At 41.5% G+C, this 19,237-nt stretch overlaps 2 protein-coding genes across 6 annotated transcripts in view; both read left to right on the top strand.

Moving 5' to 3' along the window:
• slc12a7b (solute carrier family 12 member 7b) overlaps positions 1-4,437 on the top strand; it is a 57,909-nt gene extending 53,472 nt beyond the window's left edge. For all 4 annotated transcript variants that reach the window (XM_029457307.1, XM_029457306.1, XM_029457310.1 and 1 more), the window contains 2 exons: positions 974-1,107; positions 1,551-4,437. In XM_029457307.1, coding sequence (XP_029313167.1) covers positions 974-1,107; positions 1,551-1,642 — 226 coding nt within the window. In that variant the 3' untranslated portion in view covers positions 1,643-4,437. The remainder of the gene's footprint in view (positions 1-973; positions 1,108-1,550) is intronic.
• A 3,551-nt stretch (positions 4,438-7,988) lies between these two features.
• The window catches only part of gfod1 (glucose-fructose oxidoreductase domain containing 1), a 31,641-nt gene continuing 20,392 nt past the window's right edge, over positions 7,989-19,237 (top strand). The window contains exons 1-2 of one of the 2 annotated variants that reach the window (XM_029457393.1): positions 7,989-8,451; positions 8,575-9,010. In XM_029457393.1, the coding sequence (XP_029313253.1) occupies positions 8,758-9,010 (253 nt within the window). In that variant the 5' untranslated portion in view covers positions 7,989-8,451; positions 8,575-8,757. Of the gene's footprint in view, positions 9,011-19,237 lie in introns of both variants that reach the window. The other variant, XM_029457392.1, reaches the window with a different exon arrangement.

Below are 19,237 nucleotides of genomic sequence, written 5' to 3'. Positions count from 1 at the left end.
CTGGAAGTAATTTGACACTGGTAACTATTAATACACAGGATTCAATTAGTTTGAAAGACTACAGCTTGTATGATTTGCCATGACAAACTAAACAATAATAATCACTATGTGGACTTCAGAGTGATGCTGCATGTCCCGTTTGTCTTAAAATGCTGCCTCTTTATTTGGAATTCAATACGCTTCAGTTTTTTCCCATATTACCACAATAGGCCTTTCTCAGAGGAAAAACATTTTGACATGTTGCAGTAGGTAAATCCCAGGTGTCAAAAATAAAATGAATCATGGCTGAATTCCATTTAGCTGCTTCTATTCCTGGATCCTCCTGGTGTTGTTGGTGCTGGCTCATTGTCACACCGCCATGGCTTACTGGGACACTTGAAACCGAGCCATCGCTAATGTTATTAGTAGCACCTGTGCTTTTCCTACAATGACGAGTCAAAGGCCGCATCCCATATCCGTGTCATAGCAGACAGCAACATAATTAAACATTTTATATTAACAGGAAATGATACAATATGTGTGACGTGGGAAGTCAATCAAACAAAGATTTGATCAGATGTTTTTGGAACGGTTTCTCCGCCACACTAGAGACTGATGACAGAGTGACTATTGTCCCTTTTCTAGTGTCAACACATTATATACTCAAACCCTCCTTACAATCAGCATGTAGTATGGAACTGGGATATGGGACGGCTGCTATGAAAAATGCCTATTGTGGTTCGATTGTCTATTGTAGCATAAAGCTAAAAATGTCTTAGATTAAGTGAATTAAAATCTCTACAGAACACCAGTATAAAGAGAAGAAGCTAGCGTAACGTTTAATGAAGCTATTAAGGCTACGGTACAGTTGTTGCACTGGTCTCTAAAGAACAGAAGAAGTCCCATCACTAATGCAATTTAAGGTTTAGATTAGTTCTGAATGTTTTTTCTTCAGTGTTGTTTCTTTCTCACTGCGAACTTCTCGACACACTAGGAACCAGTCAAATGTCCGTCGGATGCACACAGCTGTGAAGCTGAACGAGGTGGTGGTCAACAAGTCGCAGGGAGCTCACCTGGTTCTGCTCAACATGCCCGGACCGCCTAATAACAGAGGAGGAGACGAAAACTGTATCCTAAAGCAGCTGTAATCTGTGCTATTATAATCTCAATATATGAAACAATGTGACCATGTGACCATGTGAAAGAGGTGGCTCGTAGTGATTCTTAAAACCAACTGAACATCTTCTGCTCAGCACCAACCAGCAGACATACGCAGTTAGAGACTAGCTGGTGAACATAGTGGAGCGTTTGGTAGATTCCAAAGCTAGAAGAGAGTGAATATTGGACTTACATTCATCAGGTGGACACGGACACAACTCTAAAGGAATGATAATGTTATGTACAGTTTGCTGTATTAACTTTGTTATTGCAGGTTAAATGACTACAGTGTAGTGAATGCTCACTGTGATGAGCAGGAGTGTTGCCACAGTAGGATGCTGCACTAATATGATGCTGCACTGCTCTCTGTTTAGATCTTTGTATGTTGTATTTCTTGACTGAGGTCCTCTCAGACATGGAGTTCCTGGAGGTTCTCCTTGAGGGTCTGAACCGGGTCCTCCTGGTGCGAGGCGGCGGCCGCGAAGTCATCACCATCTACTCTTAGAAAAAACATTAAAAAACTCTCACGCCCCATCCTGCACACTTGGGCTTTTGCCATGGATACCGGTCACTGGGCATTTTCGGGGAAAGAAGCCTGATTTATTTTTTATGAAGTGCGGGGTTGTTGGAAGGCGGGACCACTTGTGATTGACAGATGGTTTAAAGGACCTCAGGATGAAGGAAACAGCGTGGAATCAGTTGACTGTCCGAGAGAGCGAGCACAGTGTGTGTCCACGCCGGGTCACAGTACCCCTGCATGTGGAAGATAGAGCATAGAGACACTTTATATCGTTCATTTAACTTTGAAAACATTGTTATGTTCTGTTACATCTTCATGTTCTTTCCCTCTTGTGTTGATGTTGTCAAGTTACTGGCACTCACTGTAAGGATAAGCGAAGAAGTGAATGTGCGCTGTTGATATGAACCTCGTAGTCTTTTATGTTGTCTGGTGCACTCTGGGAGGTGCAGAGACGTTTGTTGGACCTGAGAAAAACATGCACATAACAACACATACTGGATTTTCAATATCAGATACAGTTTGGTGACCTGTATGTTCTGCATCAACATTTGTGCTAAATCATTTCATTTAAAAATAACTTTTAAGAACTTGGGGTCAGTGTAAACTGCAGAGAGGGCAAGCGGTCTGTTTAGATGCTTCTGGAACATACTGGTTAGCTTGTAGAGCCATCAATGTTGCAGGACAAAAGGGTCATGTGCGTTGCCGGAAGGCCCTTCCTAAATCTGCATCTGCATTTGTAGTTGTAGTGTTCTGTGGTTGTTCGCCTTTCCAATGATTTAGTGAAGGATGTTGAACATGCACCACACGTTGGACCTTCTGTTAGGTGGATGGGAGCATTTCAGATAACTGGTACTGATACTTGATCATTGGTCAACATCTCCCACCGTCAAGGAACACTGTTTAAATAGGGAAAATAGCCATAGTTAATATTCTAGGACCCTTTGTAAGCTTTATAAAAAATGACATTAAGTGCACATTTATACATATTTATGGTGGCTGAAGTAGTGCTAAGTTGGGAGTTACTATATATATTTTTTAATCCAAGGGCTGTTCGACAGCATGCAGTAGCTTATTAAAATAGTAGATTGACACTGTTGACTTTGCACTACCGATCTTTCAGCACTTAATTCATTGTGTACTCTCACCTGCTTCTATCGCCTACAGTGACGCTTTCTACTGCTCAATACACCGCTACATTCTTCTTACATATGTGGAGCGAGACGCTGATAAATAAGCTCATGAAAAAAGGATGCAGACAGCAAGTAATTCCATAATATTTAATACCTATGTTTCAATGTTGTTTTTATAATATTTTACCAAACAAAACTCTTCAGGCTTTGAGTCCCAGACTGAATAGATTAATTGTAATGAGCATGTGTAGGAGAAAAAGTGCCAAAATGAATTCAAAAGAAACTGTGGAAGTATTATTTAGATGCATCTTAGTAGCCACATAGTAGCCATCGCTTTTTACATCGACAATCTTAAAAAAAAAAAAAAGAAAAAAGCACAATTATAATTTTTTATGATGGAGCTCAACCCTGCAGGAATTCTTTTTAGAATTCAGTAAATGCAACTAATAGTGCAATTTCCAGGACATTTCAAACCATCTAACATGGTCTAACATGCTGCAAAAAAGATTTGTGTGTGAGAGGGAAGTAGGACAACTATCTCAACCCTTACTCATGTGTACCTCCACAGTTTCTTTTTCAAATTAGCTGTGCAGTATTTTGTGAAGCAGAAAGTCGTATTTTCCTGCACTTCTTTGCAGGAAAATGACAATTTCTGATTGTTGCAACATCCGTGTTTTGTTGTGTTTCGTTCAGTTGTTTATGTATGCCTGTATTACTATATAGTTCTGGTCTCTGTAGTGTTTGTTACATTATATTTGATCTTCTGTTACTTTAAGTGTTAATTTTCAGTGTGATGTTTATGCAAGGAGGCAGAGAGAGGCGGTATGTGTGAAGACGGCAGCAGATGTGTTTTGTTCCAGCCCATCAGATACGCATCATGCATAAACACACAGGACTGAAACCCCCTCAGGATACAGTGGCACCCTGGACTGAAAGTATAAAGAAACCAGAGTGAAGCAACCAGGGTACTAATGGATGGGTTAAATAACTGTATCCAAATGAAGTTCAAACAATTTCAGTTTCCTTGTTCAGTTTTATATTTTAACCACCAAAGATTAAACATATTTCTGTATAACTAAACATGAAATTGTCTAGTTTTAAGAAGTTTGACACGTTGAGAGTTGTAAAGATACATTTTTAAAGACGTTTCTTTGTTTTTAATTTGGTTACTGAGCTCAATAGCTGTAGCTGTGCATAAAGAAAACATGAAACCCTAAACAGAAGATGCTTAATAAATAAATGAAAAGGTTTCTGGAGGTAAATAGGATTGTCAGCAGCGTGTTTTTCACAGCTCTAATGTTTGAGGTGACTGGAGAATGTTATCTACCTCAAGGTGTCACTGAGGCTTGGCTAAAGAAATAAAAGCGTGTTCACTCACATCTCTCTTTCAGAACTGATGTTACATTATGGTTTAATGAAAGGAAAAAAACATCTGCGATGTGCGAGGACGTACACAATAGTGCGCATGTGTGTGTGTGAGTGTGTGTGTGTTCCTGAGGTGAAGCTGTTTGTGTTTCTGCTGTTGTCCAGCTCAGCTGGCAGGCCTCACAGTCTGGAACAGGAAGTCACTTGTGGGCGCATATATAGAAGAAGGTAGCCCTGTAAATTGTATTTGTGCCTCTGAGTAATTATTAAAAGTGCTGAAATAAACCAAAATGTGTCTTCGTCCTGAATGTGGTCACACTGGTTGAGCGAAAGCCTCATTATTCAAGAAACAATCATCATTTACTCAAAGAAACTCTTACTAAGGTCACTGCTATGACTGATGTCACATTGCAATGATGGCAACACATGGTTAAAAGGAAATGTTGGAATTATTTCTACTGTAGATCTGTGTAAAACGAGTCTACAGCCATGCTAGCAGCTATTTGGCTGTACTGAGGAGTGCTTTGAGCTAAATGCTAACAGCATGCTAACATGCTCAACATAACAATGTTACCATGCTGATGTTCAGCTGATTAACACTAAACCCTGTTCACAATCTTAGTTTAGTGTGTTAGCATGCTAACATTAGCTAATTAGTTATGCTAGATCAAACCTGCTTGCTTGGTCTTGTAAATAATGTTTGAGTGTACGTAAAGGCCCTTAAAGCTTAGAATGTGCAAACTAAGTGTGTGAAACGTGGCGCCGTAGCAGAATAATCCAGAGCTGATCTTTAAATCACTTCCTGATACATTTGAGATGGATCAGTTCAGACTGACTTCTAAGATTTGTGAAATCTATGTGACTGCTATTTTCCCTCCTTCCCACTTCTATCAAAGATCTTGCCACAGCTACATTAGACTGTGCATACAGCTGTAGACATACAATAGAGGTTCCAACCTGGGGATCAGGACAACATGAGACGTTTATAGAAACCACGAAATGACAATGACATGACATGCAACATATGATGAGCGGTCACAAGGAGATATTAATTCACATTAAGGGATCACAAGTTAAAAATGTTGGAAAACACTGGTATTAGAGACTTAAACTCATGTTGAACAAAATAAAATTGTGTTCTGGACAGTGGTAAAAGAGGTCACACTGATGGGACAGCATTTATCCACTAGAAGGCAGCCTTGCATTCCTTTGAAACTGGCTTCCTGCTGCAGCCTGACGTCAGCCACTCTGAGCCAAATCGAGCATGGGCACATTTTCGTATCCAATGACGTCCAGAGAGATACTTGTCACAGTGATATGTTTACTGACCTGTACTGGTCCGCCGACCTCATCGCTCTCTGCAGCATGCTGTCAGGTTATCATCCAGCAGCCCCTCTGCTGTGGGAGGTGTCAGTCTGCTCCTGCCCCATCAATCTGCACCTCCCCTTCTATCTGACTGGATGATATCCAGTGCACACAGGCCTGACCCCTGACTGGTCACATGATCTGTCTCACACAAATACCAACATTTGATTTAATTAGAGCGTGACAAAGAAAAAAGGGGGCGAGCAGAGGAGACCGTGTTGCAACCTGATGCTTTTCATTTTTACATAATTCATTATATTATGATCAACATATCTTGTATTCATTATGTATGGTGCAGTAAGAAGCATTGACTTATTTTAAATGCTAATAGTTGCACTCTGGCTTAAGTTGTATTGCTGTAACATAAGGAGGAAGTTATGTATCTGATTGCATCAACAACCCTGAACCTGAATCCTGTTACCAAATTATCCAGTTTTCAAAAAAGGCTTCAGCTGCTGGATTTTAACAGAGAAATGCATAGCCACACATTCTGCCAAAAGAAAAGCCTCTGAGTAACACCCTTGAGCTTTGGCCTCAGCTGACCTTTGAACTCTTGTGGTTGCCTTTCACTACTTTCTCTGTCAGTCCATAATGTTGTCTCTCTGTCCTGTTTGCATTGTCGACCAAATCGATAGGAGAGGTTGGATGTTGACACACGTCAGGTCACGTGACCTGACGTGTGTCGAAGCTGTATGAGTGAGAGATAGTGAGACTGAAAGATACAAACAAATGTTCTCATTGATTCTCAGCAGCAGCATTACCCCTATGGAACAAAAATAAAAGTTAAATGATGTGTGCATTTCAGTGAAATATTGCATTCTTGTTCTATTGAAAAGTTGCGGATAAATCCATTAGCTGTAGGTCAGCTGAGGTCCTGCATATTTATTTTTTATTTATAACAATAAGAGAACAATATGTTTGAAACTTTTTGCATTTTTTTTTTTTACTTTATGAGCATAAACAACATAACATCATACACAATGCAACCTGACCGAACAGTAAGGTCAGAGATTCGGGTGTCATGCTAGTTGCGGCTAATGTAGCCTTTAGCCTCCAGCAGCTCCATACTACAGAGGCCTGGTAATGTCACTTCTTTATATCTTCAAGATTTCTTTTTATATCAAACCTGTAGTGACATCACTTGAGAACATTTATCAGACTTTACATAAAGCTGCCGCTGGAGAAACAAAAAGCTTTATCCAACTTTTTCCACATATGTAGTTGTACTTCCCAACATTTGTAAGCAGACATCGGTGTGTAAAATCGGTGGACTTCCCCTTTAACATGTATTAAAGACACACAGTGAGTTTTCATCATGTATGTTTTCTTCAAACAAAAAAAGAGGGGTATGCTCGGAAGCCTGCTAATGTGCTCATCCTGTTTTGTATTTAACTTAATTCAACCAGGAGAAGTGCAAGTTATTATACAGTTAGAACCAAAACAGCTTCTTGACCAAAGAATGCAACCAGATTCAGAGTCATATTCACAGAGATAACCGCTTATTCTGTACATTAATTTCAGGTCAATACATACTAAATGAACTGCTGTGTGGCCACAGCTCTATTAAACCAAGAAGAAGATAGTGTGTGGAGGAGCAGCACGCAGTGGACTCAGCCATGATGAGATTCAAATCCTCTCTTCACTTCAAAGATTTCTGATCCCTGCTGCAGAGTGCAAAGCAGCTCAACTCCATCATATCTCAAACCTTAAAAAATGATGTCTTTCCAGTTGACAGTTCCTGTCTTGTTGCATCCTGTCAGGGTGTGTTACATGGCTCTATGGAGAGTTAGAGGTTATGTTCCCTGTGCAGCAGAGAGTAAAGCTGGACAGCAGAGCATGGTGGAGTGTTTGTAGGCTAAGGATAAGGATTCTGAAGGAGGTGTCTGGCAGAAATATAGGCGAGTAGTAACCAGGATAAAAAGAGGACAACGTACAGTACATGCATGGTAAATATGAGCAATAAAGTGTATGCATAAAATATTCTTTTGGAGTTCTGGAACCACTGTTGATCTGAAAATGGCACATTTAGAAAAATATTCTCAAAAAAATAGACACAACCATCTGATAACACATAAATGATGAGATAAAGATCATGTACAGCACAGCAAGTGCACTTTAACCTGGCTGGCACATCATAGGAATATTATAATGATTCTGATTATTTCTGTCCAGCAGACGAAGGGTTAAACTGGGGAGGAGAGCGCGAGGAGAGCTACATCAAGGGACACAGAGATAGACTGAAGACAGGAAATTGTCCAAGGCTGCCATTAAAATAAAATGTATGTAATACAGCCACAACATTATTAATAATAATATTTATTAATAATAATAATAATAATAATAATTGAAACTGTCTTCTCATGATCATTAGAAAGATTATGCTTATGATAACGCAAAAAAACAAAAGAAAATGTAGTGCACTTTATGTATCATTGTGTCCATACAGTGGAGGTGGTTTTGTTTTATAAATACAGATTGCTTTACATTTATGTGTGCTTTAAGGATATATAATTAAGAGAACATAAACATAATCAAAAACTGAATATCACTGTATTGCTGTATTTTTTACATCTCTTGTTTTGTACAGGCTGCAAGGGTGGCAATTTTTTTGCGTGTCAGTAAAGCTTTTATTTTGACAATGCTTTACTAGCAGCTTCCTGTCACTGTCTCTGACTTGACCGCGCAGTTCTGAGCCGCAACATCAATAGCTGCCTTCAGCATAGTAGTGCTGCTGCTGCTGCTGGATCCTCTGGGGAGCGGACAGAAAGCTACGGCCGTGTTTGTGTCAGCGTGCCGTCAGAATAAGCATCTTGCTGGCTCTCATTTATCCCTTCTCGATTTATTTAAAGGGAAATTACAGACCCAGGAAGAAGGTGACATGCCCTTCACTGCTTGGCGCAGTCAGTGCGTTGATCGCTGTCAGACTTGGCCGAGGTAAAGACCGGAATTGTGAATTTAAATTGTTCTTTTAAACGCTAAGGAATCTCGGCCCGGTGTTTCATCTGTGTCTTAGATTATTTCCCGCGGAGAATAACGACATTACATGCCCGATCGCAGAGCCGAAGCGACAGGGAAATGCAGCGCAGCGGGTGTTTGGCTGCAGGTGGATGGCCAACCTGACGGTCCCAGCCGCCGCTTCCCTCCCGTTCTGCCGCCGCTGCTGCAGCAGCAGGTCTGGCGTCATCCGGCGCTGTTAAAAACAAAGTGAAGACAGAGAGATCAGACGAATAAACTCGAGCCATGCTTCCAGGGGTCGGTGTGTTCGGCACCAGCCTGACCACCAGGGTGATCATCCCGCTGCTGAAGAATGAAGGCTTCGCCGTCAAAGCGCTGTGGGGCCGGACGCAAGAGGAGGCGGAGGAGCTGGCCAAGGAGATGAACGTACCGTTTTACACCAACCGGATCGACGACGTGCTGCTGCATCAGGATGTGGATCTGGTCTGCATCAACCTGCCTCCGCCTCTGACGCGGCAGATCGCAGTCAAAACACTGGGTGAGTCCTGCTGCTGCAGCTGGGTGGTATGGATGCTGCGGCCCTGGTGTGGTGGGTGGCGAGCTGTACAGGACACTGATATCACAACTTTGTGTGTTTATTTTCCTGCAGTGGAGCAGACTTAGTCCAGTGAGGTTGGAGCGAGTTAATATAATTTGGCTGGGGATGAGAGCAAATGTATGGGCAACATCACCTGACATCATCCCTCCTTTATGATGAAGATGCCCTGTTGGCCGGCTTGTTGCTGTTGCGGCTGCTGGAGTCAGGATTGCGGCTACAGTGCTCTTGAGCAAGACATAGAGTAGAGGCAGTGATGTAGAGTAGAGGCAAGAATGTATTATTCACTCCGTGAGTGCAGGATTAAAATGTGACCTTACGACCTTCTCTGACAGGATGTAGTTTAAGCTGTGGTTTCTCACTGAGCCCTGAAACTATCCTTGCTGTGTGATGTATGTGATGTATTGTATTAACAGAGGCCTGACTGACTTCAGCATTACTAATACAAATACAAAGCTGCAGCAATAGTGGATGTTGGTGGGGGGACTCCACATAAAACAAAGTCCTTGGTCAAACACTTAACCTGTGTTAGTGAAACACAGAGGAAGCCTGAATGCAGGGAAAGAGAGACACACAAAGAGAGGTTGTTCTAGTTTAAATCTGGACCAATGCAGCTTATTTTGGAGATCACATTCAGGAGCTGCTGTGAAAGAATGGAGACAACGACTACTGAGCTGTACTCCACACACACAGGCTTTATTTACCCCACAGTTTGGCAGCAGAGCTCAGCTGGCAGTAAGCTCTAATAGGTCAGGTTAGTGACTGGGGGAAAAATGGGTCTAAAGATGCTTAGCATGGAGGATCGGGACTGTATCTGGAAACACATAGTGGATTTTTGCTACAAATCCATTAGCAGGAGTACAGCAGGGCTGCAAGTATGAGGATCTTCATTATTGATTAATCTGAGAATTTTTACGATTAAGTAATTAACCGTTTATAAAACACAATCTCCCAGAGTCCAAGGAGAGACATCAACCAATTGTCCAAAATCCCAAATTAAGCTGGACTGGAGTGTTCGATCATAAAACATGATCTTCATCACTAGATGGGGGAGAAAAAAGAGAATTTTAACATCTGCAATCCTGTGACTGTGGTTGGTGGTTGGTCCTTTTTACTGAGATTTATCTTTAAATGCTATAAACCTGAATATTCCAAATATTGGAACAATTGATACACATGAACAGGCGTGACTATAGGCTATAGAAGGGATGTTCCTCTTGTCTACTACCATCACGTCAATCGTCACACTTCTGGGGGAGCATGTTAATGTCATGGTTTGTTATTTGATGCGTAGCACGTGATGTTTTCGTTTGTCATGAGTTGCAGGTTTTTTTTCTCATAAAATAAGCATGTTGAGTTTGAATTAGAAGGGTTGCTAATGTCTAAGCCTGTGCCTCCCAACGTAAACGTGTAACTTCTGCCTCGGCATCAAGATAAGGCCTCTGGGGCTCCATTCATTCTTACACTGCTGCTACTGTTTGCTCATTGGCTTCAGTACATTCTATGGAGTGGTAGCCCGGGCTAACAAGAGGGACAGGCCGGAAGCACAGGAGACACTGTTTGTTTATATGACCACACTTATGTCAATATATACTGCACATGCACACGCTTAATCATAGGCCACACTTACACTTGCACATGCGAACGTACACTTTCGGTTAGGAAACACGCCATTCATGCATTCATGAATTCATGCATGTGTCAATGCTTGTGAAGTCCAAATGTAACCTTGTATGGAAGTTGCGCAAGCAAGCTGATCCCGAACCAGTGAACTTGACTCAACCTGCGCACGAGCCGCCGCAAACTCGTCAGTGACCATTCTTTCTCTCTTTCCTCTGTGCTCATTTCCTCACGGCTTCATTGTGAGAGAACCGCCTGTTCCTCCCCACCCTCCTTCGCTTCCCCCTGCCAAGTCTGGGTCAAATCCTATTTGTGTTTGCAAAATTCTGTTGAACCTTGTTTCAATTATCAGACATGGAGTTCAGTTTGTGTCAGTCGGGCTATTTTATTGGAAAAAGTGGTTGTAAGTATTTATATTATGTTAAGTAATAATATGTTGCACCAATATAATCACGTAGGGTTGTCACTACTTATTATTTTCAATATGGATTCATCTGTTTTTTGATTAATTGTGCCGATAAAATGTCAGAAATAAATGAAGAATCAAATTCTCCCAGAGCACACATTTGTCTGACTAACAGCTGAAATCTCAAATATATTCGATTTACAATGATATAAAACAGCAAATCCTCACATGTTAGGGGCTACAAGAAGAGAATGTTTTGCATTTTTGCCTGATAAATGATTAATGGTCTCAGTGTTATAATGATGGATGTGGATGTGTTGATGCACTTTACATGGAACCTTTTAAGAATTGAACAGTCCAACAAAAACATTGTATAGAAAGTAGACGCATAGTGTTTGTGGAATAAAATGATCTATAATAGTATCACTGAAATGATCCCCTTAAGACAGATAAATTCTACAACGCATGACACTTCCAGGGAAGTCTTACGCAGTCAGTGACTGCTCATTGAGCCGCCAGCTGGGTGAGAAAGCAAAACTAACTTCCTCTTCTGTCAGGGTGTGTGTGCTGATAGTAATCTGCCTGTGGCTGGCTTATTACTTACCTCATGAGCTAAGTTAATACGTGTGATCAGACTTCTTCAACACAGGAATGTGGACTTTCAGCTTTGAATGCATTAGTTTGTGCGTGTTATTTTCTGTCCTAATTTGTCTTTTAGCCCATGTTAATGTTACATCGAGCTGCCTCCGGGGTTAGACTGACTATATGTCAAAGAGATGCAAAACAAGGACGTAAAATGACTAAAAAGTGACTCAAAACTACAGAAGTGAGATGTAAACTGTCCTAAACGAGAAACGTAGAGTTAAATGTGTTAACCATAGAGACTGAGAGCGATGAGGAAAGTGGAAAAACACTGGTACAAGTCAACAACATGCTCCACGTGTAGTTCAGGTTTTACCAGCCGTCCCCTCAATCCTGCAAACCAGTCCTTCTCGTTGAGCCGCATCTCTCCTTCCATAGGAATTTACTTCCCCTCTCTTTCTTACTACTACTAAGGCATTCCTGAGGCGTCTGATGTCACTCGGGCTTTCTTGGTGTGTTGGGAAGGCATTGTTCTCTCTCTCTCTCTCACACACACACACACACACACACACACACACACACACACACACACACACACACACACACACACACACACACACACACACACACACACAATTCTGCTTTTAAAGACTTGTCACAGTGACAGCTCATCTGTTCAACTCCATATGTCTGAAAGCTCTGGAAAAAACTAATAAGTTGACCTTTAGTCATTTCCCCCTTTCTTCGGTCTTAAATTTGAAGAATATGGTACAGAAATTCTATTTTGTGTAGCCAAAAACTATGTTGGATAATCTTGCTGGTGCCAGTGTCCATTAATATTTTAAATGATTACATCTAAACTATTGTCCTTTATGTTTAGGGATGTAATAGTGATAGATGACGAGCGTAATGTCTTGTTTTGTATGACCAATGTTCCAAGAATGAAACATTCCGTTCAGCAGTGCAATCGCTATTTAAGATTGTGCCCTTATTGTTGTAAAAGTTCCTCCTATTGCTGCTGCTGCTGTTTGTGGTTTGGGCAGCAGTTTGTGTGTATGTGGAGCAGGTGCTGAGAGGGAATCTGAGAGCTGAACTGAAATGTTACACGAGCAAGAGTTTCAGGTGCACTTTCTGTCCCTTTGTGCAGTTTTGTTTTGACGGTGGGAGGAGCCCTCCTGCTCAGCTCTGTGCTCAGTGTGACCTGGAGATTGGTACAGTGATGAGCAACAGGCACGGAAGATGTGTATCTTTTCATAGCAGTTAACAGCACTCCATGACATTTGTGTAAAACCCCCTTTCATCACTTTGTTTCATAATTTATCAGATTGTGGAAATGGAACAAATTCTGTCATAACATCAAGTAAAAATGTAACACAAACCACAAGGGAGAGAAGAGAAAAAAAAGGATCAAGCAGCACTACATACTGCAATAATGACGGATCCCACATGACTGCTGACGACATTTAGTGTGCGTCAAAATCTTTTCTCTATTACTCACAATGAGTCAATTTGTTAAGCAACATGGTCGAGTCAATCCATCCATTTAGACCACACACGCACGCACATGCACATGCACACGCACACGCACACGCACTCAAAGTGACATCAAAACAGTTGTTAAAAAGGTCTCTTCAAACTTTTTTTTTCTTCATAATGAATATGATCTGTCTTAAGTCAATGATGGAAGTTATTATGTATCATGTCAGTGTGTGCTGAGCCGCCTGCACCTCACTGTGCTGACTAATGACTCCAATAATATTTTGAAGCAAAGTAGATGTGCACTTTGATTAATCACCCTCCCTCCATTGCTTCTTACATTTGCACGTGTGCCCTTAAAGCCGCAGTAACACATATGTTTACATGGGTCGAATTACCACGATACCGGATTTTGTTCCGCTGCCTGATTCTTTACCAGCTCACTGTCTTTGGAAACCTAACCTGAATTCTATTAGGTAGCTGTAACATGTAACACCAGGGAGTATATCTTTAAGTGGCCTCAAGACGTCCTCTAGCACAATAGGGTATTTCCCAGCTTGCTTGGTTACTGATTTTGTTATTTCAATCAAAAGATAACATCAAGTAATTTGATTTAAAGTAGTGCCAGTATTAATTAGATGAAGCTGAGCAAATGTATTAAGTTGTCAAATGCTGTGAGGTTGATTAATGTGAGTTTATCTTGACAGCTGGGCCGTCATGGAAACTTTAAATAATGTTATGACACCCAGTATTTCACCTCCACCCTAATGAATACTCCCTGTGATGAACACATTTCCATATACGGTGAATACATACATATTTACAGGTTAGGGGTTCGGTTTAGGTGGATGAATGTATGTTTTTTGAACAGAAATGAATGAATACATGAATAAAGTGAAAGGAATCTCCATAATTCAGACTGAAACCCAGCAGTGATCAGCATACGATGTAAATATGTGCGTATATAGCCGTATTAGTGATTTACTGAGATGTCTCATGATTTCAGATGAGAGCTAATCAGGGTGGGAGTTAACAGAACATGACGTCTGAGTGACTTTTTATGTATTGAATGGTAGCGGTGGTTCATCTGCACTCTGATGAGCGCTCAGACACCTGCTCTGATGGGCCACCCAAAGGCAAAGGGCTATTTATAAACTGACTGCAAAGGGCACGCAGGCAGGCGTCATCATAAATACATGTTCCCACCACTGATGCTCTTATGCAACTGCTCTTCCGACCAGTGATGAGCTCTTTGGCAGCCCACTCAACTTTTTTTAAAGGGCTAGTCGACCCAAAATGTACAGAATGTGTGATAATTGTTATACTGTGGCCAGCTTCCTTTTTTCAGATATTCTTACTTTCAAGTACGTTTTTGGACATTCACAGTTTTTGAAATTCAAATTGAAATTTCTCTTCACTTTTTGTAAACAATTCTTTCAACATATTTGTGGAAACATTGTCTAAGCTTGAATCCTCTAAGTCAGGGGTCGGAACCTATGGCTCTTTCGATGACACAATATGGCTCGCAGACATTTTTAGTAATCAAGTAATAAATAATTATACTGTGTCATTTTAAAGTAAAACTTTTAGCAGTGGATATTTGTTTTTGGTTCTCCCCTCTCCTTTCCTCCACTCCGTCTCTGACTGTAGGTGTGTTCGCACATGTGTGTGTCGGCAGTGAGCCCCGCCCTTTGCGATACCGAGCAGAGGAGAAACTGCGCAAAGCAAGCAGTAGACCGGGGGTGTCAAACTCAATCACAGAGAGGGCCAACATTAAAAACTGGGACTACGTCGAGGGCCAAACACGGTCCACATGTATTGCACAGGATTTATCCAATACGTATTGGATAAAGTGCAAAAAAGATATGGAACATATTTAAGTCAACTGCAAACGGATTGCTGAGCAGTTCAATTAAAATGTCTGAGCTGTAAAGTCGGCAAATGCTCTCAGTTGATCAGCAGAATGCGATCGGGAACACAGCGGTGGAGATGTTTGTCAGTGTTTGGAAACACGTAGTGACCAAAGTTTCCTTCTGCATCCGAGTCTCCTTTAGGCAGCTCGGCTTGGAACGCTCTCACTACATCATACATGTCCGTGATCACACGGCCCTGAAGCTGCAGGTTTAACAGTGAGATGCTTCGTTATGTCGCACAAACAGTCCAGCTCACATCGTCCCAGAGATCTGTGGTGTGTTTCCCTTTGCTTTCCAAAAATTGGCAGATTTCCTCCCGCAAACCGAAAAATCTATTCAGCACTTTCCCTCGACTCAGCCATCGCACCGTCATGTTCAGAAAAGACTTACATTGACTCTTATAAAATTTCCTTTCTGTGTTACGGTGCTTATTACATGTTCCATCTCCAGAGCTTTTCATACACAGCGCTTCCTGGTGTAAGACGCAGCTGACGGTGTATCTTCTTGCCTTGAGTTTGACACCCGTGCAGTAAACACTGAAACGTGCTCATAAATGAGATAAATAACGTAAGCGTTTAGTTTATTTAATAAAAGAGCACCTGTTCAATGAAACACTGATACCTCTATTAGTACTCGGAGACGTGTTATACTTAAAAAAATGCACGCATAAAGTTGCATTCAATTTTATTAAACATATGGCTCTCAAGGAAATACATTTAAAAATATTTGGCTTTTATGGCTCTCCCAGCCAAAAAGGTTCCCAACCCCTGCTCTAAGTGTATGTTTCTCATGGCAGTAGATATTCAGTTTTTCTTGCAGTATGCGAAGAAACTGCGAGGTTATTTATGTCCTTTCTAACTTCTGGAAAAGGAATTTATCAACCACAGACTTTTTCTAAAACTGCCACAGGTACATTTACATCAGCCTTCAAAAACTAACCGACATAATGTAACCAGGCTTAAAGAGACTTTCCAGACCAGACAGAAAGTCTGCATCAACCTTTTCTTTTAGTGTGACTTCCCTTGTATTCATCTGTCTGGTGGATTAGGGTCTTTGGGTCGAGCTGTGTTTCAGACGGAGTCAGCCAAGAGAGTGCCACAGATAGAGAGCTACGCTGCCATTCCCAGGCCTTCTTTCTCACTGTCGCCGCTTGTTTCATTCACCACCAGTTTTCCCACTGGTTCACGTTCATGTTCTCCTGGACATCCATTAGTATGCTAATGACAGTGTGTGAGTGTGTGTGAATGAGACGACAGGGAGGAATGGATGACGACGAGAAGTGAGGAAGAAAAGCCGAGAGAACGCTTGTCTTCCTGTGAAATTGCCTTTGTGTCAGATGAATGGCTGGATGGAGGGGGGGAGGGGAGGGGGCTCTTTCAGCCTGCCGCCACGCTGCGCTGACAAGTGAGCATTCCTGAAGAAAACAGGGTAAGGTGGAAGACCTCATCCCGCCCCTTCAAAGTGATGCTTTTCTTCTGCATGGACCCATAAGGAACTGCTGTGTGGCGGTGAACTTGGGCTGCAGGCTTTGGATGAAGAATCACATTGTATTATTAAATCCAGGGGCAAGAGAGAGAGCAAGCTTTTGATATGGAATTATTTCCAATAAATCTAAAGGACGGGATTGGATGCAGGCTTCCAGTAATGAATAATTCTGCTTTATTAGACTCAAGTCTTAACGAGGATTTGTTTCTCCATTATTACATTTGAGCAGTAAGATATGGAGGACTTATTTTCTTTGTATTTTTGCCTTTATTTCAGTAGAGAGGTGAAATAAGGGGGGGAGGGGGAGAGAAAGAATGATATGCAACAAATGTCCCCAGCCTGACAAACCTCAAGGCCATCATGGTGCCATAAGATGTGGAGGGCCTGAAATAATAATTCATTTAGAATCTAATCAAATTTTTTACACCACCCTGAACCGCATGATAAAAACCTGCTTCTAGACAAGTTTATTTATAGAGCACATTTCAACAAGGCAATTCAAAGTGCTTTACAAAAGCATTAAGACATAGTGCAAAAGAAACGCATTATAAAATGACATTTAAATCGATATAAAAACAGTCAAGAGAACAGAGATAAAAAAAACAAGCTAACATTTTCTTATATCGGTATCCAGATGTGTGACAAAATGAAAAACCAGCGTACATGTGATGTAGCACCAGCCTCCAGAACAGCTTCAGTGCTCCTTGTCTTGATTCACCACCTCTGTGCAACACTGCTGGAGGGAGGAACAGCATTCTACCTAAATACAGAATATTCCATCATTTGGTGTTGTGTAACACTGAAATCCAACTGTGAGACGATTGCTTTGTTTTTCTCCGTGTGTCATCATGGAAAAAAATGAAAAACACACCCAACAGCTGGGAAAGCTCATAAAAAAGTTAGATTTTTTTTTTGGCCTTCCCCTTCCTAGTTTGACAACGTCAACAAAGCGTTCTTCTGTACACAACTGTAAAGTAGCAAAGCAAAAAGGAGAATGATGCGTCAAGTCTTTCAGTGAACCTGTAACCATGACTGTCACCCTGAGGTCAGGACAATTACACTGAGCACCCACACACTCACCCTCCTTCCCCATTACCTGGTCGGGTTATGATTTTTACTAACATATCTCTTGACAAAGTCTCGGCAATCTGACACAGTGACTTAAAAGACAAACATATCATGTAGTCTTATCCCGGCACAACAGTAACATAATTAGTTTATCTCTAAGCCCTACCAGCTATGATATGAATTATTGTTTGTAATAGAGACAAATCTCTGCCTCTGTTTTTCATCAGTGTCGCTATTATATCATGTTATGACACGAAGCTGCATTAACTTACAGGCTTAATGCTTTTCCACCTTTTAAATACTTCACGAGGCTGCTAAAACACACCCGCTTACTGTGTGTGTGTGTGTGTGTGTGTGTGTAGCCAACTGTGGCATGCCAAAACAAAGTTTCCTGCGTACTTAGTTGTGGTATTGGGAAATCACTTGTGAAATATTTCTAACTTGCACAAACCCGTGTCCACCAGCATGTACCGTATTGTCCTGCTCTTGCACACATTTTCTATGATGTGTTACTGACTGGTGCACTGTGTCATGAACTCTATCTGGCTCTTTCATTTCTGTCCTCAGCTCATCCTGTGTATTCCCGAGGTGAACCCATACATTATAGGCGTGCTCAGATGTCCTTTATGTGCCAGTGTTCAGGAGTTGGCCTGTCTGTGTCTCTTAATTGGTCCTATGGGAGTGAGGACAAGTAAAGAGGCAGCTGCAGATCTGAGAGCAGAGCAGCGTCTGTCCGGACCTCTGATCCAGGGGTCTTGTTCTTCCTCTGACACAGACACTGTTCCTGCTCATTCTTTCAAATACGAGCGCTTTGTAGGGTGGCACGTGAACGATGACAAACTTGAATTTAGCTTTCACGGTTTTAAACTGTTGTGTTAAACAGCTGCAAACAGGAAGTGGTATCTTTACAGCAGTGAAGTGTGTCTCGCTTCCTGTGTGTAGGTGGAAACGGTGTGTTTGTGTGACACTGAGGAGTTCTCAACCCCTTCCTGCTAACGACAGATGCAGAAATGTAATGTTTATCTTTCTGTCCGAGCTCACGTGCAAGAGATATGGACTATAGTCTGCCTTCCATGTCAGAGATGGAAGGATGGACTGAGCCCTTCTCTCTGCTGTATCTCTCCATTTAAAACATCTTAGTTTCATGTTACTGAATGGCTCGTATCTCTTTCCATCCTTCCTATTTGAGAGAGCGTCCATCTTGTTATAATGCGTGACTCAGTCATACTGTAGCATAGGTCTAAGTATATTCCTGTAGTTTTCCACTGACTCAACTAGCCGGTCAGATGGTCAGTCACAGGGATATAATCAGGAACACCAACAGGTGCATTTCCCAGTAGAAATGATACTGATGTCTCAGAACCAAAACAGTGAATGTACAGGCCGTGTAACCAAGATAATTTATTTTGAATTGGGCAAGTTTTAATAGTTTTTTTCATGTAAGCTAGTATGGCTAGGCTAGTTAACACACATCCTGATTCCAGCACCGTACTTAACTCAGAGACATAATTGATTTACATTTTCTCATCTAACGCTGGGGGGGGGAAACCACCACATGTTTCCCAAAATGTAGGTCAGTAAGCCTGCATCTGCCTGGCCTGTCTGTCCCTTCAGTACTGA

The sequence above is a fragment of the Cottoperca gobio genome, chromosome 20 (assembly GCF_900634415.1).
Source record: "Cottoperca gobio chromosome 20, fCotGob3.1, whole genome shotgun sequence".
In the NCBI taxonomy this organism is placed as follows: Eukaryota; Metazoa; Chordata; class Actinopteri; order Perciformes; family Bovichtidae; genus Cottoperca; species Cottoperca gobio.
This window is presented reverse-complemented; position numbering and strand designations above follow the sequence as displayed.